Here is a 27,090-nt window from a genome sequence, read left to right on the forward strand (position 1 = left end):
TGTGTAAAACAAGTGGTATAAAGACAAGTGTACCTTTGCATAGAAAGGGGCTGCTAACCCTATTAAACAAAAAACAGGTTTAAAAGATGAATTCTTTACTAAGTGCCAAATCATCGAGTTGATATGAACGCATTTTGAAACCATGGCTACATTTGCACACGGCAAGCAATTACGGGGGTCTGCTACTTTCTCCAACTGTTATGACCCTGCACGTGCCAATCTTTTAGATATATTCCTCTGTAATGTGGTTTTTATATGAGGTGCTTGCCATACTCCTTTAACAAGCTAAATAGTCTTTGGATAGCTCTGGAACCTTGTAGGCTGGAAAGCTGCCCTGACGCTGCTTCACAGAATGCCATTATTAACCCATGCTGAAAACTGTCATTGCTAAAAACACTTGTTTGCTTCCTATTCACTCCTTCTGGGAATCTAGGTTTTAAAAAACGTGTGACTGTATTCTCTAAGACCAGAATTCAAGAAAACTAGCTAAAATGCTAGCATTTATCTTATCATGCTTGCTGCAATATGATAAGGTGCTAAGTTTTGGAAAGTAATTCTACACTCCTTACTTAGGTGAAATCTCCACTGAAGTGAGCAGGGAGTGCAGAACAGCCCTTTGTACCATTGTTTTTAGAAATGCTGCCATTTACAGTTACAGTTTAGTGGTGAATTATTTATTCAAGTAGACGGTGTCTCAGTGAAAATGTCTAGATAAAAGAATGCATATGTACAAGATCAGAAAAGGACCCCTCACCTCTGATTTAAAAAATAAATAGCTGGTTTAGATGGTTATTACTGGAATCTCATCTTTAAAGGAACAGGAAAGTAATTTTTCGATTTTTGTCTTCTCTTTCAAACGGCTTATTGGTAATGGAAATGTCTCTCAGAGTTCTGTGACATGCATTGGATAGCTCGGAGGTGGATGTGATGGCAGTTTAATATTAAGGCGCCTGATATGACAGCCGTGGCAGAGCAAGTGGCCCTCTAACGGGTAACAACGATGGCCTTCCTCATCATTGAGCTGCAAGCCGCAATCCTAGAGGAAACATACAGATCCCAGGTTAGTGAGCGATTCAGGTAGGTCACCTCACAACAATCTGCGTCCATCCTGCATAACCCTGAGAGCTCCCTCCCGTGCCTCCAAAGCCAGCAACCTCAAGAGTTTTTGGGAGGTGGACCCTCACCATCTCATGTTAAGCAAAAAGACGTCACTGAAATTGAACAGGACAGTCTATAGTAGTACCCAGCATTTTTTTTCCCCGTTGCTTCCCATTCTGGTCTCTTCTTCCTCTCATAAATGACAGACAACCGGGAAGAGGTTAGGACAGAGAAGGAGCTAACTCTGCAAGAAGGCAGCAGGCAAGAAATGGGGGAGCCTGAGTAGAGAACGGGAGGAGTGGGGAAGAGGGGGCAATGAGACATTACTTCTGAAGCGGGGCTACGCTTTGTCCAATTTGGAATTACAAAAGGTTAAAGACTTCAAGGCCAATGGTCCATCTTTAGTGGAAATATGTTAGTACCTCTGGGCCCGGCACATAACTACGGGACAACACGGGTGAACAACAGCAGAGATAAAAAGAAAAACAGCGAACAATGATCCTGCCTGCTGACTACTATGTACGCTGCAATAGAGACAATCCTGGGTTTCAGTTGTCATCATTGCAATTTTGAGGACATTTGAAAGTCGTGGCAGTTTTGTGCTTGGTTTTGACGTTTCAAGTATGTTAAATACTTAAAAACTGTTACTGAGCAGTGCTGACAAACCAGAGATTCTGAGTATGTATCTGTGCACTTAATAGAAAGGAAAAAAAAAACCCTGAACAAGTTGGGCACATAGGTCATTTTAGTATTGAAAACTGATGCAAAGTTTTTAATTGGACTCAAAGTATGATTTCATAGCTCAAGTCAAAATACTCAAATTTTACAATGCTGAAATAAGAAAATGAAAAAAGTAAGCTTTAAAACTGTTAGTTTAGGGAGGCTTTAATCAAAGCTTCTGCCAAGGTAGTTTTCTGTGTGTTACTGTATGTTACGTAAAAACTTTATAGTCTTTTATGGAAGATTTAAAACTAATTTCCTCATTAGAATTTAACAATTTCAGATACCCTACAGATGTGCCAACTGTTCATACCTTTTTCCCTCTCCAAACTTGTATTCCTCTTCTGCTTTCTCAGTGGATTTCAGTTTTAGAACGGGGGTCTACTGATCTGTAAACTGGCTTGAACTGCTCAGTAGAAATGAAGTCATTGCACAAGAAAGAGATGATACAGAAAAGCAGCAAAGTTTCCAAACTCGCTACTGACTCTGCATGGCCACCAGGTGATGATGACATTAGCAGCATTTCAGCAGTGGCTGCGTAAGTCGTCACAGCCCTTACAGAAGTCTCCATGTGAATACCTCAAAATACTGGCACCAGTTTTTCCAGCAGTATTTGGAGACAGCAGTGACCCAGCGTGTACAGTCTGAGAGCCAGATCCGAGACCATTAGGTGGTAATCTACCCTATTAACACATGGCTAACCCCCCGATTTCTCTACATAAATGCACTCTGGCATTCGGGGCAGATGTGGAGGCAGCCTGATTTGCCTCAAACTGGAAGGAGAATGGGGAAATGAATAATGAAACAGAACTGAAAATAAACCCCCATTGGGACATTCTAATATAAAGTCAATAGCCTGAGAGAGAAGGGGAGGGAGCTGTCATCTTAGGTGAAGCCTGCACAAAGCAGTAGATGGGGGAAGAAGGAGGAGGGAAGTACAGCTCTCCAAAATGCTGCGATTTCCTGCGCCAATTTCTCTTTAAAAATTAATAGGAAAGAATGGAGTATCAGGTATCTCTGTTGGGAGGAGACAGCTGAAGTGGATGGGGTCTTCCTTATGTTTAGGTTCGTATACATTTCAAGATGCCCTGAATTTTGTTATTTTCCTCCTCAATCACAAGTCTCTTTGTAAAATCTTTTTGTGCAAGAATGCGCAGAAGGTAGTACTGCTGCATTTTTGCCTCTGGTGCTAAGACACTTGGGTAGAACAGTTAGGATCTGTGTGGATATTGGCATGTTCTATCACAGCACCAAATCTACAGCAAAAGGGAAGTTTTGGGTTGATCCCTAATTAAAGAGTTTGTTTCCCTCCTCATGCTCCCGGATGCAGAGCTAGGACTGAACTCGGCTCTCCTCTCTGAAGCAAGAGCACTAATCCCACAATTTCATCTGCCCCAATAAACGTTTAAATGTCCTGCACAAAAAGAAACTACTCCCAAAAAAGTGACAGAACGTCAGTGGTATCCCTGCCTCTCTTCTAGTACCGAATCACTATTCATTCTGCATGGAAAAAACACAGATCCCCTAGAAAAGCCTTCCAAATGTGGGAGGGAGGATCATTCCCTGCACAGGCAATGTGAATTCAAGTGTCCTCAGATCTGAGCCACACACACTGTACCCAGACATCAGGAAAAAGAGAACCGGCACCTACTCTCCGTTTTCTCCCCATCTGAAAGTACTGAGAAAATTCAACCCAAACAACCAAACCCGGCTTTTGAAGTTAATATACTGGCGAAAAAACCCTGGATTTGGTACTGGAGATGGCAGTACCACCCGCAGCCCAGGCAGCACTCACCCCTTTGCCTCCCTCCAGGAGCCGTGGGGCAGAGCCCTACCCGGCCAGGCATGCAAGAGCCAGCAAGCGCACCCCGGGGTGCGAGTCGGGCACCCACCGAGCGGCTGGTAGTTATTAGTGAAGCCTCGTCGTGGGACGGGCCGGCAGAGGCGCCTGATGCCTACCTCGCAGTGATAGCACTCCACGTGGTAGTCTTTGTCCATTGACACCACCCGAATGGTCTCCTCGGAGCCCTGTTGGGGAAGCAGAGAGAAGGTAAGAGTGAGCTCGTAAGCGGTGTTTTCTCAATCTTCTTTCAGTGCCCAACCTATCGCTTCAGAGAGCTGTTTCCCTGGGGGATGCCCTTGTCCTCCGCAGAGCTCTGTGACTGCTCAGGGTCTTGTCCCCTGGTGCGCAGTGCTGCGCCGCTGGTTTTGCTGTATAGCAGCAGCGTGGGTGTCTGACCTATCTAAGCTGCAGAGGTCATTTGGGAAGGATAGACAAAACTTCATCCTCAAGGGACAAATTAGTCTTGCAATCAAATAATCTTCCAAGGGCACCCAGGATCTGAACAAATTACCAGTCAAAAAATCTGACCTGCTGATTGGGTAACTTTTCCTTGTAGACATCCTGGCCCGAGTTTTCTAGGACTTGTATTCCCCTCAAACCATCTCCTGCATAGCTATTTTGCACATGCACATGTCACTGTATGTACCCCATTGGGATTTACATACCAGTCCGGCAGGTAATTATGTGCACAGGCCAAGACTTCAGCGTGAGGGTGGATGCAGTGGAGTTGTGTAATTCCTGGCTGAGCCCCAGGCCCTGCAGAGCAGCCCATACCCTTCTTGTAACCTCACACACTCTTTCCCTGATCCACTCTGAAGAGAGAGCTCGTTAAATTCGTTGCCTTGCATTGTTTCCAGTTCCAGGTGTGGTTAGAGCATCAGATATGACGTAGCCTATGTCTGAGAGAAGCTGTGGGCAAGTTAGTACCTGCACTGTGAGACTGGAGCTAACCTAAGAAACCTCCCTGGGAGAGAACGTGGAGTCTATCCTGCTAGCCATCACATGAGTCAGCAGGACTGCTTTGCTTTTTTTCTTTTCTTTCTTTCTTTCTTAAGTAATTTTGTAAGACACAAATCCAGTGAAATTTACATAGGGGTCTTCTCCTCACGTCTCATCACCAGGACAAGCAGTTCTGGCTCAGCCTTTATAAGGTTTTTAATGACGTGTGCCCTGGCCATTAAACAGAAGTAATAATGACAACTAGAGAGCAACGTGCAGAGTGGTGGAGGTGGGCACTGAGCTGAGAGGCTCTACCCACAGCCTTTACTGGGGCACAGCAGCTTATAGCATGCAAGCTCTGGCTCTGTAAACGTGGCAAGAGGAGAAGGAGGGAGGCGCTGAGGCCCCTGCTTACAAATGAGCTGGTCAATGACCTCAGCAATGGGATTTCGGAGGGTCCTGCACCCACCAGAGCGTGAGGGAGCACCGCTGCGGGCAGGCAGAAAAGGGACGTCTTAATGCAGAAATCTTACCACGCTAACTATACTGTCAGGCTAGGCTGAGGTTGCAGGCAGGCGATTCACCTAGCTGCCCTTTTAGCCAACTTTTCTGCTGCCTTTTCCACCCCTTTAAGCACTTTCATTACATCGCCAGCCCAGGAAGACAGACTGTGTGGCCTTTTCACAGGGTCAGGGTAACCCTCAGATGTCTTTTCAAGTTCGGGCATCTTAACAGATCCACGTCAGAAATGCAAACGTAGCAGACAAGGAAAATTGCCACTTGAGCTAATGGGAGATTCTAAAAATAAACAGGGCTTTACTGCTTGGGTTGTTCTTGGAGCCCCAGTCAGGGTTTTCAATTAAATGTGATTTATAACAGCATAATTAAGACCTGGAAAGCACCCTAAAGATACAAAGTGCTATGCTGCATAAGTAGGATGACTATTACAACCTCTGGGAATGTTTGGGAGTGACATTACTGCTGAACTGTATTTAATTTAGTATCTGACATAGTATAGATTCTGGGAGAGGGAGGAAAAGCATCTGATGTGTTTTTAGAAAGTGTTCATATGCCAACAGCCGTTTTCTCTAAACAGTCAGTGCATGTTAACAAGTACCTGTGCTGGTAGGATCGGCTGGTTACAGGAAGCGCATTTTGGTGCAAAAACCCTAGGATGCAAGAAGAAAGTGTTCAAATCATATTTAAAGCTTCTTCAAAAAGTATAATGAAGAGAGTTATTCTAACCGTGCCTTGTTTTTAGCAAAATGTAGATCCACAGGATTTGAAACACCTCTAAACGTTTGATGATATTCAAGGAAAAGAAGATTTGGAAGAGGTTCATCTACCCCAGCTTTCCTGCCTAGGTCTTCCTGACCTCTAGGGATAGCGAATCCAGCCCTCTTCCCAAATATGCCCTTTCTCTTACCTTCTTTTACTCATAAAGCCATTCAAATTCTTCCAGAGACTCGCTGCTTTGACTGCAAAGCAGCTCCTGACCTGGGGAACTGTCACCGTCTGATGTCAGGAAGACATGGTGACATGCTAAATAGGAGAGAGGCTGATTGTGGCTAGGATCCACTAAAACAAATAGATCAAGTGATCTTATTGTCCACAGCTGCATTTTATGACAATCCCAGGGCCAACATTCACTCTGTCCTACCGAGTCGACTCGGTACCAATAGGGCTGAGTTCAGAGTGATTTACTCTTGCCGCATAAGCTGAGTTACTGGTTGACTGGAGCTAAGAGCATTCACATTGCCTTTGAGCGGGAGCAGAAAGGAGTCCAAAAGCAATCGCTTAAACCACAAAACTTTTTGTCAGGTGAGGCTAAAATCATTCTAACACCAGCTGCTAATTACACGTCTACCGTCCAGTCTAGGATAACCTAACTCACGCTCGCCAGTGTCACACACTACCAGAACTTTGACTCTTAGAAACAGCCAGCAGAACCTACCACCGCTTGCAGAATCAGCCCGATCCAATCAGTACTGAAAGTCCTGAAGGAAGCAGAGAAACCGCCACCAGAGAAGTACTTCCTCTGACACAACCTGATTTTCAGCCTCACTGTATGCCACGCTGGCCCCATGAAGTGACCTTTACTATAACTTTAAAATACTATATGTGACAGCAGCACTTGAGGGACATCTAAGCAAATAGGAATGACCCTTTTAATCTACTACAAAGGCTTATAGCTATACCAATAATTTAACTACTATAATTTTTCCAAGTATGCAATGGATTTGAGTACTTACGTATGGTAGTCTTTGACACAGTAAATATTGTTCTCCACATCTACAGTGAAGGGGACTCCATCCAAACACTCGTTACACACCACGCAGCGGAAGCAGCCCGGATGGTACGACTTTCCAAGGGCCTGTAAGATCTTAAGAGGCACACAGCAAAATAAGCGGATGCGTAATTACAAGAGATCCCCCCCATATACTGCTGTGTCTGATTCTTAATAAGGACAGTGAGAAAAGCACTTCAGGATGAAATTACCACTCTGCAGCTCTGTCAGCGAGGGGCCTTTTAAAACAATCAACTTGCTTATTTCAGTGGGTTTCAGTAGGCTCCCAATAAAGAGCGAGAACTGTGAAAATCAGGGTAACGCCCATCAGGCTCAGCTCGGCAGGGCCAGGACTGCCAACAGAAATTAAAAACGGCTTCAGAGAGCACTGCTTGGAAAACGTGTTGCAGCCAAATACAAGTCACTGGGATACAGAGTTAATTCACAAAACTTAACAGGCTGTGACAGACAGAATCCAAACCAGTCATTACTCAAAAAGTAAAATAGCAAACCAAGCAAATAAACAGCTGTCCCTGTATTAATTCAGGGTCCTAATCCACCACAGCTACTGACTGGTTATCAGTCATAGGGGGCCATCGGTTAAAATTCCATCTTTATCACGGAATCAAGGAATTTTCAGAGCTGGAAGGGACCTCTAGAGATCACCCAGCCCCACTCCCCTGCCAAAGCAGGATTGCCCAGAGCACATCACTCAGGACTGCATCCAGGCGGGGCTTGAAAATCTCCAGGGAAGGGGACTCCCCCCCTCCCTGGGCAGCCTGGGCCAGTGCTCTGTCACCCTCACCGTAAAGAACTGTTTCCGTGTACTTGAAGGGAACTTCCTATGTTCTAACTTGTGCCCATTACCCCTCGTCCTGTCACTGGGAACCACTGAAAAGAGCCTGGCTCCATCCTCCTTCAACCCACCCTTTAGGTACTTGTACACCATAATAAGGTCTCCCCTCAGCCTTCTCTTCTCCAGGCTAAAGAGTCCCAGCTCTCTCAGCCTTTCCTCATGAGGGAGATGCTCCAAGCCCTTCATCATCTTAGTTGCTCTTCACTGGACTCGCTCCAGCAGTTCCCTGTCCCTCTTGAACTGGGGAGCCCAAAACTGGACACAGTACTCCAGTTGTGGCCTCACCAGTGCAGAGTAGAGGGGGAGAATGACCTCCCTTGACCTACTGGCCACACTCTTCCCTATGCAGCCCAGGATTCCATTGGCCTTTTTGGCAACAAAGGCACATTGCTGGGCCATGGACAATTTACTGTCTACCACGACCCCCAGATCCTTCTCCTCAGAACTACTTCCCAGCAGGTCTGCCCCTAACCTATACTGGTGCCTAGCATTCTTCCTCCCCAGGTGCAGGACCTTGCACTTGCTTTTGTTGAACCTCATGAGGTTCTTCTCTGCCCAGCTCTCCAGCCTGTCCGGGTCACGCTGGATGGCAGCACGGCCCTCTGGGGTGTCAGCCACCCCACCCGGTTTGGTATCATCAGCGAACTTGCTGAGGATACACTCTGTCCCCTCATCCAGGTCATTAATGAATATATTAAACAAAATTGGACCAAGTATTGACCCCTGGGGGACACCACTGGTTACAGGCCTCCAACTAGACTCTGTGCCACTGATACAAACATGGTATGTTTGGATACAGATCCATCCACCTGCTCAGGCTTTTCCCATGCTGACCTTCCCTACTGTGTTTTAAAGGTTTCAAGGAAAGGCACGATGCCGTCTCAGCTACACTACTACAGAACAGATCCCATCCCTCCCGGTGTCCTTGTGCGTAACGCCCACTGTGGCACTGGGACATCAAAGAGGATGCTCCAAGCCCATGAACAAGCCTCTGGGAAGAGCGAGACATGGTGTCATCTTCAGGCAGCTCACAACAGGTTATAGCACCAATTGCATACATTTCAGCAGGTGTAAGAAATACCTTTGGAAGGTAATTTCAAAAAGTATCTGCTAGCAGGAGTGCTCATGTTGGAGCTGCTAATAAGCTGGAGATGAAAGTACTCCACAGGCCGAGCTCTCACAGCCCTGTAGATGATTCCATGAATAAAGATCAAATCAACAGGGAATAAGAAATGGCGCACAGGAAAAACGCATAAAGTAGATTTAATTTAAGCTTTTCTTCCCCTCTGATGAAGGCCTATAGCTCTCCGTTCAGTCTGCCAGCCTGTTCCTCGCTAGAAACACCTCATCTCTGTGCGCGTGTTGCTCTCGGCAGCTCCATAAGATGCGCCATCAGCCTGGCGGGGTTGTGGGGCCAGTCCTCCGCGGGGACCAGCTCTCCGCTCAGCTGCGCTTCCCACCTCAACAGCTTCAGTCGCGCCCAGGCCGGTGGGGCTGCCGCACTCTGCTCCTTGGCCGTCCACGGCCCCACCACTGCACCAGCACGTTTGTCGTATGTGTGCTCCCAGGGAAGCACACCAAGGAATTAGCCAAATAAGACCGCTTAATTCCTGGAGGTCCCAGAGCTGTTTCCTTTTGTCAGAGCACGCTTGCTGATGGGAGAGAGGCAGACAAGCACCTGCCAAGCTTCCAGCCACTGAGCTCCACCAACGAGATGTTATGGACTCTTGCCTGGGATTCTGCAATTAAGGGGCAGCTCAAAGCGTGCAAGTCAGGATACCCCTCCCCCTCCCAGCATGACACAACTCTAGAAATTTGCTCTTGGGCTAAAACGAACAATATCCTTGTCCAACCAGTGGTGCCAGGATATGAGCCAGAATCCTCATTAGTGAAATCTCGGTTCCAGCTCCTACTGAAACTCCCTGTTTGCAACGCAGTAGCTACTTCTGGTAGGCACACTGATGTTCATAGACATTTTAAAGCAAGAGGAAAACAGATATACTACATGATCTGCACTTCTTCAATGTGCAAAGCCACTTCATTTTGTTTGGGAATTTCTGCATAGGAAGATGAGACTATAAACTCTTCCTACTTTCACTCACTGAAATGATGCCAGCAGTACCTGGTCCAACCCACAGCCCTTTGCTTTTTTTATTATAAAAGTAACTCTGACTGCTGGCTCCCAACAAATCCCAGTGGCAATAATGCATTTTAACTGATGTGGAGCAAGTGGCAGAAGGTAAATAGTGCAAGTTACAGAGGGCAACAAACCTCAGGACTATTGATAACGTCCCTCTCCTCTCTAGCCCAAATTCCATCCACTTGATAGAACTCTTGCTATTCTACTGGCTTACTGGGCACAGCCTGTTTTCCTTTACCATGTTCTCATACAAAGCTGTGCTGTATTTTCCCCCTTTAGTATTAAAATTCTATTTGTCTTTTTTTTTTTTAAACTGGCATGTAGCAGAACAACAGCCTCCCATGATCTCAGGTAGAAAAGAAGCCCAGCTTACTGTGCTTAATAGTAATATAGAGCATGGAGATATTTTTGTTTATTTACTGCCTTAGTTTCAAAAATTACCTTAACAGCAGTGAAGACACAATGATAGTCTGATGAGGGAAAAAGCCCAATCTCTCACAGTGCACTACCAAAAGTCGGTGAAAAGCAAAGCTGCCCCGCGGTTAGGGATTTAGGTCTCTTACCATTTCCATTATAAGGTGTCCACAAACAAAGCACTTGTCCGCTGTTTGCTGAAAACCTGAATACTGTTCAAATGACAGAAAAGAAAGGATTATTAGTAGCCACTCCTCTAGCTGCAGAAATACCTTTGAAGTGAACGCTGCGCTATTTTCCAGCCTGTGCCGTATATGACAGCAAACGAGACAATAGGTTTGGGAGACAGTGACTCAGAAGCCTTTGCTCTGCTCTTGCAGCCTCCAGAGCCACCAACTCGGCTTCACCATCTGCTGCAAGGTTTTCACCAAGATTTCCAATGTCACAATATTATTTTGATTTTTACTTTTGAAGCCTACTTGGCGAGTTTACATTTGGTGTGCTGGAATTAGCTTTAATTCACTCTTTCGGTGGTGGTTGTTGGGGAAGTAAAGAACATCAGACTCACCTCCCAATTGGATTTTGGACCTACATTTCACTCAGTGCTATATGCCGGCTGGGAAACGAAGACGGGCCCAAGGAGGATTTAGCTGCCTCGTGCACCCCAAGCTTTTTACCCAGGGAAGAATCTAGAAGTGCATTTGGAGGGGCTCGGGCTCCCCGCAGAGCGTGGGCAGCGGTGAGGAACCCCCGAGATTTGACACAAAGCCCAGTGGCCACCCCGCGCTGCAGCCGGCCGTGGGCACCGCGCAGGCCTGGCGGCAGAGCCCCCCTGGCTTGGTGCCGCGGGCACGGCAGCGGGGAGATACTTTGCCCACTCGGTACCACAGCTCTGCGCTCCCTCCTGAGAGACTTTGACCTTAACTTTGTACTCGCGTCCCCAAAGCAGATCCTGTTTCAGATGCCAAAGTCTGTCTTTAGCCCTGTGTTTAGAGGTATACAAAAAAAAAAAAAAAAAAAAAAATCAAGGTTATCAGGCCAGACGACTGACCTACCAAACAACCACCCTACAGGCAAGAACTCCAGCCATGGAATTTTGAAACTGGTATTTGCAGTGGCTGAACTTTACCCTCACCCGCTGCAGTCCCACATAAGTGAAGCGCTGTGTCCGCACTCCCTCCTGCCAGGGAGAAGGGGTGCCCGGTCATTTCCACGCTATTGCAGAGATGCTTATTTCAGCGATTAAGGTTGTAGCAAAGCTCACCTGAAATGTACTTTAGTTGCACAAGATAAAAGACAGGGAAGGGAGAGGATGAGCGTCAGCTGGACGCTTCTCCCCAAGCACAGGGTAACTGCCTCCGGCACGTAAGGCATCCTCAGAGCTCGGCCCAACAGAGCGTACGGCTTCCTCCATTCCCCCCTTGGTTTAGTGGGGGTTAACTGTCCCCTCACTTCAGAAGCCAGTGGTCCCCAGCCTAGAGCTGCCATAGGTTTCCCTTTTTATTGGTGTGAGGGGATTACACGTTGTTTCAGATCAACAGGTTAGAGACAAAATTATTGTTGCTATGCGACAAAGCGACTACGAAGGAAAAGGTCTCGCAGACACTCTGATGGGCCCAGAAAGTCAGTAAGTGACGGTACAGCAGCTGTCACAGCTCCAAATTCACTACGCCTTAAGGAACACAGCTCACACAATCTTAAGAAACTTTGAAACTTCATCAAAAGAGACCAGCGGCGGGCAGTCCTAGCTGGCTATTTCTGTAACATGCGGGGTTTTTTGGTTTATTTTTCTTCTTCCTGATGCAGAAAAAAGGCCTCACTGCTTGGGACACTGCTTGGGATGCTTCTTGGCTGTGCTGCATCTGAGTAACCATCTGGCTAGACTACTTCCTAAGGTTGCGAAGTCGAGGGTTACTGGAAACAGGTGGGTAGGTCCTTGTGGCCCAGACAGCAGAGGATTAACAATGGTACAAACCCAGCTAATTCTAAAATCCTGCTGGAATGAATTCACCAGTACCATCTGGCTGTCATTTGATAAGGAATGCAAAAGGAGCATTTCCCCAGCTATTGATTAAGAGGGAACATTATGCCCCAGGAACAGAATGGCATAGTGGTCAGATTAATGTCATTTATTGCCAACTAGAATGTCATAAATTACACTGTACGTCAGAAAAAAAGGTTTTGCTGACACAAAATCACTCTTTATGTGACTAACCCTATTAAATTAAAACCATGGTTTGTTTTTAACAAGAGAATTGTTATTTGTCAAACACATCCAGAACTGGATTACCCAATTAGGAAGACTTTGCAAATGGCAGTGGGTCTAATAGTGGCAGCGATAAAATACTTCATGGGCTCAGGGAGCTGTCCTTTACCATTACACTCTTCTCTTTTCTGATCACAGTATTGATCCCAGACAAACTGGAGACCTGATTCAGTGAGATCAGGGGTTTGGATTCAGCTCTGCTTGTGCTTTCGATCTATTTGGACTGAAAAAGATGAACAGCCTCGGCTCCCAGCAGCGTGTTTCCTACACGATGGCAGTACCGTGGACACTGCTGTTTAAAGGTAAACAATAAATTATTTTCTCGACATTTTTGTAGCTCACCTGTCAACCTCTGCGCTGCAGCGCTTGATCCTAACGCGGAGAGTTCAAACAGGGCTGTTGTGCTAAGTTTTCAAGTTTAAAAGCAGACCTTACAAACAAAGTCTTAAAATACTAGTTAAAATTGGCAACCTCTCTCTTTGAAGCACCTGATTATTATTAACCTTCACAAATCTTGCGTGTGCAACGAGAGAGAAGCTGGGACTTGCTCCAGACTGCAGACAAGGCAGAATGGCCTCTATCATCTCCCAGCACACCCAGGAGCCTCCGGACGGTGGGTTCCCAGTGTGGCTGGGTGGAAGCAGCACTGGTCCCCCAGAGCCTGTGACCTAGGTAGCTGCAAGGGAAGAGGAGGTTACGCTCTACGGACTTGTAGCCTCTTTTATTACTGACATAGTTGGAGGGGGAAAAAAGAGCTTTTGTGCACACCAGCCCTCCCTCACAATCTGGGGACGTGAAAAACAGATTGAGGTGAAACGGTGAAGTAATCTGGGCTGAGAAGCAAGACCCTGGTGGAGAAGCCAAATCACAGCAAGGCTTCCTGTACACACGGGATTTTATACATCCAGCTTCGTTCGGATGTGAGCGGTGCTAGGCTCAAGTCTAGCCTTACTCTATAAGGGTTTCGTATGTGCCAGGTTGTTTTTTTTTTTAAAAAAATATATATTTTGTTGGCAGACCAGTGAGATGATGTAAATAGAGACCAATCTCAAACTAGACAGAAACATTCTGAAGTCTACAGACAGTCTGTACCCAGGACAAATAAGAAGCATAATTTTGAACCTTCCCAAATATTCATTATCGATGCTCATTAAGCATATATAAAAACATAGAAAGAAGTTGTTATAGAAAGAACAGCTCTGAAATTCAAAGCTGAAGATGAAGCATTACCCTTTACTCTCGCTTCTGTGACTTAGAAATAAGATGTTAGTTACCAGGATGCAAAGAAAACAAACGTGTGTTGAAGAGACGGTATATTCTTTTTCCCCGATTTCTTAGTTTGGTCCCAACTGTTTTCTCCCATATTTACCTTGTCCTTGACTTCTCTCCCAGGACAACAAAATCTCACCTTTTGTGCATGAATCAAGACTTTGTCATCAAGCTCCCCAATGATACTTATATAAAATAAGACTCTGGGAAACTAAATAAACCTTGAGAAATATGTTAATTATGTTAGAATAGAAGAGTAAAAATAAAGTAGAAGACTTGGCTGGCTGAACTTTTCTTTTGTTTGCTGTCTGCTATACTTTGATTATCAAACGGGCAAAAAAAAAATCTCTAATGATTCTGTCCAAGAGTCTTTGTTTCAATGTAAGAGGAAAACAAGTCCCCTTCTGTCCTGAATATTCAGGGCTGTTAGTGTCCTCCTGTGATAATCTTGGGGTTTATAACTCTTCTGTCTAATGTGCAATATATCCAAAAGAAATTAACAATGAATTTTGAGCATATAATGAACAATTATGCATGGAGGATAATCCCACCAAGTACTATGAGAAACCATTTCTCCTGTCTGCCCCCAGTCCTGTAACCGATCTCAGTTGTCCACCCAGGGTCTTTTAAAGTTTGATGTTCTCATCATGATTTTCAAAAGCAAAACCATTCAGAAAATAGCATGCCTGAAAAAGGCTTCAGGACCCGAAGTTTCTACCTTAGGCAACGTCAGATCTTGAAAAGACATGTCGCTGCTTCTCCGTCGCATGCCTAACTGTGCCCAAGGAGAGGGCGACGCACTTCCCTGCTGTTACGCACTCAACAAAACAAAACCTTCCTCCTGGAAACAGACCCTGGAATCTCATTCAGGCACATTTTCTTCTTTGATGAGGATGTTCAAAACCTGCTAAAGGTCTGCACGAGCAGATCGAGTGGGTTACATTTCAGTAGGTGTGGCAGTTGCTGCCCTGGTAATGGTATGAAGCCATAAAAACTACAATTCACTGCTACAGCGCTGCAAAGTCACCCGATGTGATTGCTCAGCCCAGACTCGAGATTCCTACTCTTTTATGCTTTAAGGGCTTTTGAGAGGGATGATCAGGAGTTTTTGCCAAAATGCCACAGGCATTTAATTCTGAAAACTAATTTCTGAATTGGGTGCTATGCTAATAATGTATTCCAACCCCAGGCTGCCTGTAATCCCTCACAGACTCCCTTCTCCTTGGTTTCCCATTAGCAGAGCATCTGTCTTCTCACTGCTTTATTGTTTGCTCTCTGCGTGGGACCCTTAGTACATGAGACACAACAATGCAAGAAATTCATGGGATCACGTTAAGAGAGGGAGAGAATATCAAATTTGGTTTCATGCAGATGGGGTTTTGGTGGTGGTGGTTTGTTGTTTGTTTTTTTTTTTTTTTTTTTTTTTTTTTTTTTTTTTACACACATATTTAAATGCAGCGATTAAACTGAACGGAACAAAATGGGGCCTTCTCAGGCTCAAAGATACGGGAGCCTCATGGCAGGTGGCAGAGATTAGACTAAAGGAAAATAGTCCAGAACTATACTCTTCGTGTCGCTGAAACCTTTCATATCTCCTATTGCTTCACCCTGTCTCGAGGCCAGCGAGGAAACGCTACAGCAGCTTATCTTTGTGCTTCTGCGTTTCCACTTTGTTACGTTTGAAGGACGCGGGCAGGGCAAGGAGGGACTTCAGGTTCCGCACAGAGGCAACAGTTGGTCTGGCCATGCACAAAACTCTGCCAAAAATGAGGAATGCAGGCGGTAGCTGCCTCAGCAGTCAGGCGCTACTGCCGCCCAGAAGGGAATAGCCATTTACATCCCAGAGAGCCCACGGAGCCCCGCATGCGAGCACTCGCCAAAGCTACTTTCTCTCTGATTAATTAAGAGCCAATAATGATTTTCTTACCTAGACCTTCCTTAAACAAACTCCTGTGGAAGCTCTGCAGTGATGAGGATCAAGAAAAAAGCCTGAAGCAACAACTTTAACTCTGCATTGTAGCACACAACCCAAAATCTATTGACTGGATTCACGTTGTACAGCACTTCATATTGCACAGCACTGTACTTTCGCTGTGGGTTATTTATTGTCACTGCTACTATCTATTCTGTACACTGCAAAAGAAACTGTCTACATTAGAACATATCTTCCTGGAAAAAAAAAAATAATCTGGATTTTATTCAAAACAGTTGTTGAAAGATTTCAATTCAAAACATAACAGCAACTAACACCAACGTTTACTACAGAAGTGGAACCACACCACTTTCTCACATGTTTTTTTTTTTTCTAACTCTCCCATAGAAAAAAAATTAATGCTGTCTGCTTACAAGTGTTTGGCAGGAGTTACACATAATTAGAACGAGCTCTAGTTCTTTCAAGTGTGCTTCAGTTATTGTAATTTACTTTTCAATGTAATAGTAAGAAAAATGGGATAATGTGACTTTTTGGATCACCACCTCAAGAGGAAATAGGGGAGTGACTATCTGGCATGAAACCAACTGGACTTTGTAACGCGCTCTTCAAAACATTCCACCAGCAAATGTAAAGCATGGGATAGTTGCAAAAGCTACTTCATAGTGACACATCTCAGAAAAAAACCCACACCTTTGTCCTTCCTTGTCTATTTTGTCATGGCCCAGACAGTGACTCGTGTGGCCCATTTAACAAACCGTAACCCAGTTCAGGAAACGCTGAGCATCCTTTAGTGAATGCAGACCTTACACATTGACGTGCCATCACATTATCACCTAGGTTTAGGTACTGTCTGTGTATTGCTCTTCTATAAACTCCAGAGATTTTTCTGGACTCCAGCTGGTCTCCTATTTCAAAACATCGATTTTCTTCAATTAGCAGACCTGCAGTTTGCCATGCTGTGCAGTGTTTGCAGCATTCACCCTTAGTTTCTCAGCCTTGGTGCCAACATTTTTATACGGGCCCCAGCTTTAAAAATTTGTCCTCTGGGATGAATTCCCGGGAGAAAATCCAGACCCGCCTGAACTCAATGGGACTTCTTCCACCAGCTTGAATGGACTTGTAACTCTTGGTACAGGACACGGCACTACAGTATTGTGTTGCAATGAGAGATGAACCCAAACTGCCAGCTCTACACGCTCTTCCTGCTGATTCACATTCAATTCCAAAGTGCAGAGGCCAATCAATATTTGGCCATCCCTAAATATTTTGAAATTTGAATTTGAAGCCCATCTGTAGGTTTGATGCAACACTTCAATTCAGAATACCCCAACTGATCATCATTACAGTCAAATTCGTTTATAAAATAAAACCGGGACCACTGGCATACTACAAACTTAGGCAAAATGAAGGAAGGAAAGTATTCAAATTTTTTTTGGCAGGGAGGGGCTGGAGCGAGACACACACAAGTAACAACACGAACTTCACTCCCTCATGCGCCGATTACAGTAACATGCTATAATCTCTTTGCCTTTGTCTTCAGTGACAGTATTTGGGAGCACAGCAACACTCGGCTTTTGTGATGCCTCTGGAACTTGAAAGCACCTCCTGTCCCACCCAGAGCCATCAGTGCCTCGAAAACGCTCGCAGACTTCCTTACACTGCTGTATTGCAGCAAATCCCTTTCCAAGCTTTGATTGCATCATCCTGTTAAACATATCAATAAACACCCGTGTCTGTCTGTTCCCTGACTGGAATATGCATTTTAACAGCAAGTCTCCTACACACAACATCCTCACAGTTACCTAGAACTCCATTTGCTCTGTGATTCCCACTGGGTATGAAATGGACACAAGCTGCAACTTTAATCATTACCTTTTCAACTGAGTCTGTTTTTTTCTGAGAAGATCTCACCTAGCAGCAATGGGCTCTCTGACTAATGCACTAGTCCCGGTGCAAACATCTCCAAACATTTACACTCGCTGAGATGGAAAATCAAACCTCTGCCTCTAGCTGACACCAGCTTCCATTACAGGAAATAAACCCGACCTTCCTAGGGCCCCATCAAGTGGGACGGGCCATGTCCCACGCCGCCAGGCTTGGAAAACAGCATGTGCACAAGTGGAGAATTGCCTCGTTACTATTAACATTTACATTGCAGCCATGTCCACAGACCCATATTAGAGTAAGGGTCTTCTGTTTGCTGCTACAGGAGATGAAGGTGACAGCCCTGCTCTCAAGAACTGCCCATCACCCAGCTAAGTCCTCCCTCCATGCGCTGTCCCTTTCCCCCAGGAAAGACTGATCATTTCCACCTGTCACCTCCCTACCAGTGTGGCACACCCTGATCCTTTTGCATTTTTAAAATCACGGAGAGTTTTACAGTTGTGGATGTAAGATGAGGCCCTGTATGGTCTCTGTAGCCAACTTCTGCCCTGCAGTGGCCAGCTGTGGAGCAAAGAGGCTACAGCCGTAGCAAGGAGGAGAGCGTGCTGAACAGGTACGGGTGGCTGGGGCAGGGGAAGGAAGGATCCAAAACCCCGGCAGGCTGGATGGGGAGGAGAAGGAAGGCTTGAGAGGCAGCCTGCAGGGTTGCAAGGCAGGGCTCTGCTGGGGCTGTGGGCTGCTGGTCCTCCTTCTGCCACAGCCTCAGCCCTTGCCTCCCCGGGGCAGGAGGGATGGAGGCCAGGGCAGGAGCCAAGGCTGCCACAGGGGCTGGCCGCCCTCCGGGCTGGGACGGGCAGAAAGGGGACACCCAACGGCCCCCTGGAGGCTTGCAGTGCACTAAGACTCTCTTTGTAGTTGGCATGTGCAAAACAAAGTCTTCAGAGCCTTCCTCTTTGAGGATTTAAGGGCAAAGTGACAGACCTTCCTCCAGTCTTCCTCACTGGAATGGATGAAGAGCTTTAGATGAAACTTTCAACTACTAATGACAGCGACGTCAGCCGGAGGCACAAGCCTGGCATGAAGAAGTTCAGCCTAAATGATTAAATTTTGCAAAGTTATAAGCCAGTGAAAGAGATAAAAGGGGAAGTTTTGGATGACCTTAATGCTATGCACTGCAGCTTGTGGTGTCCGTAATAGGTTATTTCCAGAGCATCCAAGTGTCTTCCAGTAGTGCATTAAGCAATGTAACTAACATCTGTCACGAGGTTCATTTTCCCTCTCATCCCCTCCCTGGAGGGAAATTCTCTCATTTCTTAACCTCTATTGGACCCCAACTCAATAATGTTCATTACCTCAAGAGAAAAAGGAAAAGCCTATCAAAAAGAAAAAAAAAAAAAAGAAGAAAAAAGAGAGATAATAGATCTAAGATTCAGGCTGCTTTGGTGACATTTTAAAAGTCCTTTTTGCCAAGAAAAACAGTAATTTTTTTAAATTTCTTTGTGTGATATTTAAGCATTGAAAAGGGAAGACAAATTAAAATTATTGAGCTATTTTTCCTTCACCCATGATTATGCAGCAATTTATCAACAAAATGGCACAAGAACATCTGACTGGGACTATTTATCATACAGTAAAGCATTTATTTTTTGTTCACTTCACCAGGAACAGTGTCCCTGTTATGGCTAGTTAGCCATCTGTGCCCTAAGAGCTTTCAGGGAAGGATTAAACTGTCATTTGTTTTATTTCCTTTCATGAAATAACTATCCTAACAGGGCTGAGGCAAGACTTGGACGTTGCTGGGCTTGCGGCCTTAAGGTGGCATGAAAACTGTAACTGGATCTTCCCTGGAGCTAAAGCGAAGCAGTGAGAAGTTTGGGGTTTTGGTTTTGTTCTTTTTCCTCCTTACGCTCCGTGACACGCAATATCGCTACTGAAGTGCTCCTACTGGAAACTGCACAGATTAGGCGATCTCTACGCCATGCTTAGGCAGAAGTGGAATTATCTGTGGGTTACTTTTTTTTTTTTTTTTTTAAATTCTGATTCATTCACTACGTTTAGCCAATACGGCTTGGGAACCTGCAGCTCAGCAGGGCTGGGAGCAGGAGGGCTGACAAAACCGAACAAAGAAGGAAGGGGAGCGCCGTGTCCTCCAGGTGGGAATGGTGTACCGACCCCCACCCGTTGATTCACAACCCCGCACGCAGAAGGGCAGCGCTGCACGTGGCACCCCCTCCCCATCTACAACTCCACAAGTGGGTCTAAAAAACTTCTAGTGCTTCTTCCCTGGAAAGAAAGAGCAAAATAAGCTGCCTGATTCAGAGGAAGATAATCTGTGCCCTCAGTAAGAGCAAACATGTGGGAAAACTATTTGCTAGAAGAATGTACCTTGCGGCTATTGCCAAAGGTTTTGATGGGTGTATCTGCGCTTTGGATAGCTTTATGGCTGCACAGTGGAAATTGCTCATAATGAATGATAACATCTACGTTTCTCTAACACCTTTTGTCCAGAAATCAAAAGCATTTTTCAAAGAAAGAGCTGGATTTTGAATGCTTGATGCTAGCAGCTCCTCATGTCACGCTTTTACAGACCCATTTTTTTGAAACTACTTGGTAGCCAAAGCTCTCCGGCACTCGCTATGCTTTAAGTGACAACTGAGTGCTCTTAAAAAATGCGACCCACACAGCATTTCACTGCTGAAGTGCAACTGCCTCTGGGGTGGGAGAGACGCACCCCGGAGCGGCCGGCACCAGCGCCGCGTGACCCTCGGAAGGGAGAGTTCGGCCAAGGAGGGCGAGCCCTGCTCTTGCAGCAGGTGCCAAACATTTATAAGGATCAGATAATGGCTTTTCTCAAGGTCTTGGCTTCAAGGATCACACATAACATTGCAGTGAATTCTATGTATCACCTTTGATAGGGAGAAAGGGCTGATCTGTCTTGCACAAGCGGGAGTTCAAGAACGAGGTACCGCATACGAGCCATCAGCTACAGCTCTGGAGACTGCTCCAGCAGGAGCTGTTCTGACACAGAAAACAGGAGTACTGCAGGAGAATTAAAATACTGACATCTATAGGATGTTAAACATTTCTAACAGTTACAATAAGAAGAAACCCATAAATAATATCCATTCTTCCCTAAAACTTCCTACACTGACTAGGTCACAGCAAGAACCAGTTCAGCTTTTCTGCCCACGGCTGTTTGTGCGCGATGTACTGCAGCCCCAAAGTGGGACTGACCACAGCCCCTGTGTCGTGCCTGGACTGGCCTGCAGGACACCCCCAGTACGATGCCAGGGATGACGGGGAAGAAGCACCTGCAGCAAATTAATGGGATACACAGAGGTAGCAGTGGGGACGGGCAGAGCTCTGTGAGAATCACAGCCCCCAGCTCTGCCCCGTGCCGCCTGTCGAGGGTGGGAAGGGGACGGGTTTTCCTCCGGGCAGCAGAGAGGCTTCAGCCCACCACCGCCCCTGCTCCCCGCTCGCACTGCCTTTGCCAGCCAGCTGCTTCCCATCAGCATTGCTGGGAGGGCAAACGTGGGGCTCGTTCAGGCCACTGCTGCTTCGGTGGGACTGCGAGCGACGGAACATCGGCTCCTCACATCTGTCCCTGGGAATCCATGAAAGATCCTCCTGCTGTTGCAAGCCTAACCATGCACACACAGCCCCCTCCAATTCGTTGTTACTACAGGATTTCACCAGCGACCCCTGCGTGACAGCACAGTCCCTCCTGCCCGAACTTTCTGAAGCCGCTCCGCTTTCTCATTCCTCTTATGTTTGTGTCATACTTGAAATAACCCGGTCACAAGCTGCGGGGCTGCAACTCCACAGAGCCGTGCCTATAGGAGCATCTCATTCTCCTGAGCAGTTCCCAGGCAAACAAAAGCCAAGGAGGAGCAAGGACACCGATGGAAGACCGTATTTTCTTAGCAGGAATACAATTATAACGTAGGTAGACTGCCTCCGTTTACCTCCCCAAATTGAAATAATCTTTTTCTTATGCTCCTACCTAAGAATGAGACTGGAATGTGACCCACTCTGCTTCTGCCTGCACTTACTGGCCAGAAAGAGGATGCAAGGAGCTAACAGACAAGTCTCGCAGTGCAAGAATGGTTGAAGACAGAGGTGCTATAGGACCGGCAGAGGCTGGCAGAGAGGGAGAAGGCACGGCTCTGGGGAAGACCTGCGGATTCAGGGCTACGGGACAACTCCACAGACCGTTGTAGCACACAGCAGCTCCCGTAGCGCTGCTGGCGCTCTCCCCTCGGCCTGCAGAGCTTCCATGGTAGTGGCCAGAGGACAGAGTGCAAGATCAGCCAAAGTCACCCTCAAGCAAATCAATCTTTCTCCCCTCTTTAACTCCCCTAACATGCCACTACCTACTGCCAGCAGGAATCCATACATAAAGCTGCACTAAGACTGGGAGTTACGGTATAGACTGAAATTCTCAGTTATACAGAAAAAGCATTTGGTTGTCTGCTTTGGACTGAAAACACCTCTTTTTAGAGCAGATTGGGGTTTCCAAGTGGTTAGGAGCAAGACCTAGCAAGCAAATATGAAGTAGTTAAAATAATTTCCTATTTAATTGCCACTTCACAGCCTTTTCCTCCAACTTTGAGAAAAGCTTTGAGCTTTCTCTGTCCACAGAACTCTAAAACAGGCCAAGTTGTGTTCTTTATTAGGGAAACAAGGCAATTCCTAGTATTCTTGCTATGATGTTTGCTCAGGCAAAGCAGAGAGAAGATGAAATCACTTTCTGAGAAGCAGCTGGCTTAACATGGACGGGGACAATGTCAGAATTTGATTCCTTTTCCTAAATTACACAGCAGTGAGACCCTTGGTCTGCTTCTCTCCCATCCCTCTGTGCTCCTGGCAATCTGCTGAGATGCACCTGGGGCAGCTTTGGGCTTTTAAACCTGTGCCTTAAATGTCCCAATAGTTCCCCAACTTGCAGAAAGTTTATTCCTATCAGGTCCTTAACCTCAGTCTCCTTGGGAAAGCCACTGCAAGTATCTCCCTTCGGAAGCCTAATAAAGAACACGGCTAAGAACTAAGGAGGTTCGTTCATCTTCCTCCCCCCCAGGAAAACGGAATGTTCTCCAGAAGATTGACATTTTTAGATTTAAAATTCTCATGTTTAGGCTGAAATTACAAGCTAATAACAACAATCATGTCATTAAGTCTGGATGAAAGGTTTTGATCACAGGGAAAGTACATTCCAACACAGTTCAAAATAAAAATCTCAAAGGTTTGAGCCCCTCCATCTCACATTCCACCTCTTCTCCCTCTCCCTGTGCTTCTGTAGAAATACAGGAAAGAAAGACCTGAAAAAGGCAAGGGAGAAAAAATAATTTTCTCTCCAAAATGCAAGCAGTTACACAATTCAATTGGAAAAAGAAACTTATTTTCTGCACAAAATACAATTTGCTCTTTTCAACAGGCTCCAGCTGTGGTAGGCTGAGATTAAAGGTGTAACATATGAAGGCAAACATGGCTTATATTTTAGGAATTTCCATGATTTTTATCGATTGCATTGATGAGAAATGCATTTGTGCACTCTGAACTGCCAGTAACATTTTTGTTGTGGGATATACTTTGAATAATTCCTTTGCAAAAAGTACGGCCATATATTCATTAGAAATGGAAAGTCGTTCTGGAAGACCCAAGCTCCTAAATGAATGGTATTTCAATAAATAAAGGTGGTATAAATTCAACATACTGATTCTCCAATTCATCATCCTCTAAGCTAAAATATATCATTCCTCTCTAATTTCAATTCCCAGCCATGCTGTCCTCTTAATCTTCATTATAAATGGTCTGCCACTTATCAAATCATTCTCTGTGTACCACACAATCCTCACCCTTAATTGCACAAATATTTTATTTTTGGAACAACACAGCTCAGCAACAAGCTTCATTTTTCTTTTCATGACTCAGTCTCTATTAAAGTAAAGCGTTTATAAAAGCTCTGGGCGCATGGAGAGAAAATTAGTTGCTCCTCCGTGGCTAACAGTTTTTAGCTAATCACAATGCAGCTCCACATCACTCCGAGCAGAGCAGTGATTAAAACTGCGCCTGCAACAAAGCAACATTGTGCACAGCGATGACGTGCTCCAGTCAAAAACGTCTCCCCTCTCGTTATGATTGGTATTCCCCAGATGTTTGACTTTGAGCTCTCGCTTGGCAGGCGAGGCTTTGTGGCTGCAATTCAAGTCCCAGGCTTGAGCAGCTCCAGTGTTTATTCTCATAATTTACACTTTGTGATGGCTTATGGACAGTTATGTGCTTGATTTCGGAGCCACCACTTCAAACCGAGGGCCTGATCCTGCCTTTATGGAGTTAGTGGTAAATGCTTCCCAATTCCAGCACTGGCAGGAGGCCCCAGATGACTAAACCATCTCTCAAAGCAAACGAGCCAATATAAAAGAACGATTTGGTTTAAAAACAATTAAAAAAATGCCTGAAATCTTACTTACTAGGAAGTCTTCTTCACAGTACACCTTGCCATTGACGTTGTAGAACGCTTTTCCTCGTAGTCTTCTCCCTGTCAAAATAGGGCGCCGTCAGAATTTTGTGCTCCATCCCCAAACCCGGCCGTTCAGGGCGCAAAGGGAGATGCAGGGTCTGTCCCCACGGCCACCAGCTCCTGGGCCCTCTCTCCCCGGGGACATGGGCTGGGGGGGAGGCGCTCGGCTCCATCCTGCGCTAACAAATTCTTCATCAACTAAGCATCACTTCTAAGTGCGGGGTATGGGTCCCAGCTGACGACAGTTCCTGGAAAACTTGAAATCTAAACCCAAAAGTGATTATTCTCGGGGGAAAGGCTCATTTGTAAATTGAGACAATTTTCTTCGCAGGTGAACTCCCAGCAGGCGTACACCCACTGCAATGAGCACCCGCGACGCGTTTGTCTCCAAAGGACCAAACAAGGGATACTGCATACGGATGCTCCTGTCACCTTTATGCATATGGATGTTCCTGTCACCTTTAAAAATATTAATACGTTGATCAACGCCACAGCAGCTACACCCACAGCTCCCTGCGATACTGAAGCGGTACAAGGCACACGTGATGGAAGGAAGTGCACAAAAATCACACTAAAACCAAGATATTTCATTTTCAAGTCTGAACATTTGCCATTTCTTTAGCGCTTGCGGAACCCTATTGACAAAGCCTGTGATCATTGTTAACTGACGGCTCCCTTTACAGCTAAAAAACGCAGGACAGCCTCTGGAGAGTCCCAACAAGAAGCATTAAAACCAGGAATTCAGGAACTGCCGAGCCCAACCAGTTTTTAGGTACAGCAGATCAGATCTGCCTTACACCAGAGCGGCTCCACCAAACGTGACACCCAGAGAGGGAGCAGGGAAACCGCTCTCGCCCCGACTCACCTTATTTCCGCTCTGTGCCAAGGTCCCGCTGGCCAAAGCTCCCAAACATTGGGGTGCTCCCACCAGCCGCCCGCAGCCTCGGGGAGCCGAGGGCACGCTGCATGCTAGGGGCTGCGCGCCAGCCGGCGTCAGCAGAGAGACGCGGTGAGGAAGAGGGCGAGAGGCTCTACATTCACCCGTTGGCACACCAGCCCTCCCAGGTCCCGGCCGGAGCTTTTACTCCACAAACCGTGGCCATCTCCTGCCCAGGCAGAGCAGCAGCTCCACCATAAACACCGCCGATCTCTGCGGAGGGTTTGACTGCGAGGGCCGGCGAGCTGAGCCAGCTGGCCAAGCACAGAGGGGCAGGAGCGCTCGCCACGGTTTCCATAAACAATGTTGGGGAAAATATGATTAATTTTTCAGTGCTTGAAAGTGCCTTTTACACGTTGCCACTGTGATCCGATCCTGGGAAACAGCGTGTGGCACAAAAAAGTTGGGATCCGGGCTGATGCTTTTGGGAAATCACATGCTGCATGTGGTTGTCTGGCGGTTTTACTGTCGTGGCCGAGGGAAATGCTTCTTTTGTGTGCACATTCTTGGGCTGTCGATCTCACGGGCTGCTGTCTCCATACTGCTGGTAGGTGGAGTCGGCTCTTGTTTGTCTTTCTAGCTGCCTGGTAGCTCTGGTGGGGATCAGGAGCCCGGTGGCCTGGGTAATGCACTGAGACTGTCTCGTCGCCTCTGAGACTCTCAGGTAAAACTGGTCCATCCTACACATCATCGAAACAAGGCAGGGGGCTGGGATGGCAATCGGGGGTCCCGGGGCCTCCCTCAGCTGATGCAGGAGCAACCACCTCTAGATCTTCCCTCCTGCTTATCCGAGCTGGTTTTAAACCTCTCCCGTGAAAGGTAAAGGAAAGGTAATTGGAAGGGAGGGTAGAGAACAAAGAAGCCAGAATGGCTTTTTAAAGGACATGTTGGCTCTGCCAGACCCAGCCTTAATAATACACGATTTGTCTTTAGATGGTGGAAATGGAAGTGGCTGCACCCAGAACAGGGACTTGCCTTGGACGTGCTGATGCAGCACTTCCACCTTGCTCACCCACACCGCTGGTGCAGAGCCGGGGCGTTGGTTTCAGGTGGAGAAACGCCCTCTCCACACACCCATCGTGGTTAGAAGCAGCAGAGATAATTCGGGACAAATCCCAAACTCCGTTGCTGGAAAGACGTCTGCAGGAAAGGAACGCCCTAATTTGGGGAGGCATCAGCATCTCCTGAGGCACTGCAGAAGGTGCACAAGGACCTGCACATCCCGCTGTGCATCCCAGCGTGCACAGCCTGGCACTGCTCAGGTTGACAGAAATGCCCCAAATCCTGCTCTTGTCGTTGCCTGAGCACAGCATCACTGGCAGAAGCCAACGGGGTCAGAGCTCTCCCACACTGGGAAGGAGTGGGATGCCTACGGCCCAAAGCAAACAAGGCAAACCCCGTGTTTTGGACCGGCTCTCAAAGACACTCGAGTTATCAGATGTGTCCGGCAGCCGATTGCCCGGCAACATGGAACCCCCTCACCTCACCCCAGCGCAGCCCCTGCGCAGCCTGCGAGCCCCCGCTCACTGCGCCCACCCGCTCTGCCAGCGCCCCCCGCCCACAGGCAGCCGGATCCCCGGCCACACAGCCCACGTGGCAAAAACATCTCTTTTACACACCACTCGCAGAGCAACGCCCTTCAAAACTGAGGAAAAATGCCACTTTCCCCGTTTTACAGCTGAAAAAAAACAAGCCGCCTATTAGGGAAACAACTTGCCTAAACTCATAAAGCAGCTTGCTCACATGATAATTACTATTATTAGCAATAATTAATAAGATAGACAGGCCTTTTACCTTAAAGGAATTTCATTCAGGGATCATACAATAATTGCCTCGTAAACAAGAAACAGCAAGTTATCACACAAATAGCTGTGGCTGCACTATATTGGCTTCTACGTGCTGCACTTCAGAAATAAAGGCGTAAACTTACGGTCCGTTTGCCCTCGGGAAGAGTTTGCTAAATGCCGGCACCGAACGCGGT

At 46.5% G+C, this 27,090-nt stretch overlaps 1 protein-coding gene across 1 annotated transcript in view; it reads right to left on the reverse strand.

Annotated features, from left to right (window-relative positions):
• Positions 1–545: 545 nt before the first annotated feature.
• The window catches only part of WTIP (WT1 interacting protein), a gene marked incomplete at its 5' end in the record, with an annotated part of 79,873 nt that continues 53,328 nt past the window's right edge, over positions 546–27,090 (reverse strand). The window contains 6 exons of the mRNA XM_082489502.1: positions 546–1,036; positions 3,778–3,846; positions 5,718–5,769; positions 6,853–6,983; positions 10,447–10,509; positions 24,123–24,190. Of these exons, the coding sequence (XP_082345628.1) occupies positions 884–1,036; positions 3,778–3,846; positions 5,718–5,769; positions 6,853–6,983; positions 10,447–10,509; positions 24,123–24,190 (536 nt within the window). The 3' untranslated portion in view covers positions 546–883. The remainder of the gene's footprint in view (positions 1,037–3,777; positions 3,847–5,717; positions 5,770–6,852; positions 6,984–10,446; positions 10,510–24,122; positions 24,191–27,090) is intronic.

This window comes from Vanellus vanellus, assembly GCF_965231255.1.
Source record: "Vanellus vanellus genome assembly, chromosome: 12".
NCBI lineage: Eukaryota > Metazoa > Chordata > Aves > Charadriiformes > Charadriidae > Vanellus > Vanellus vanellus.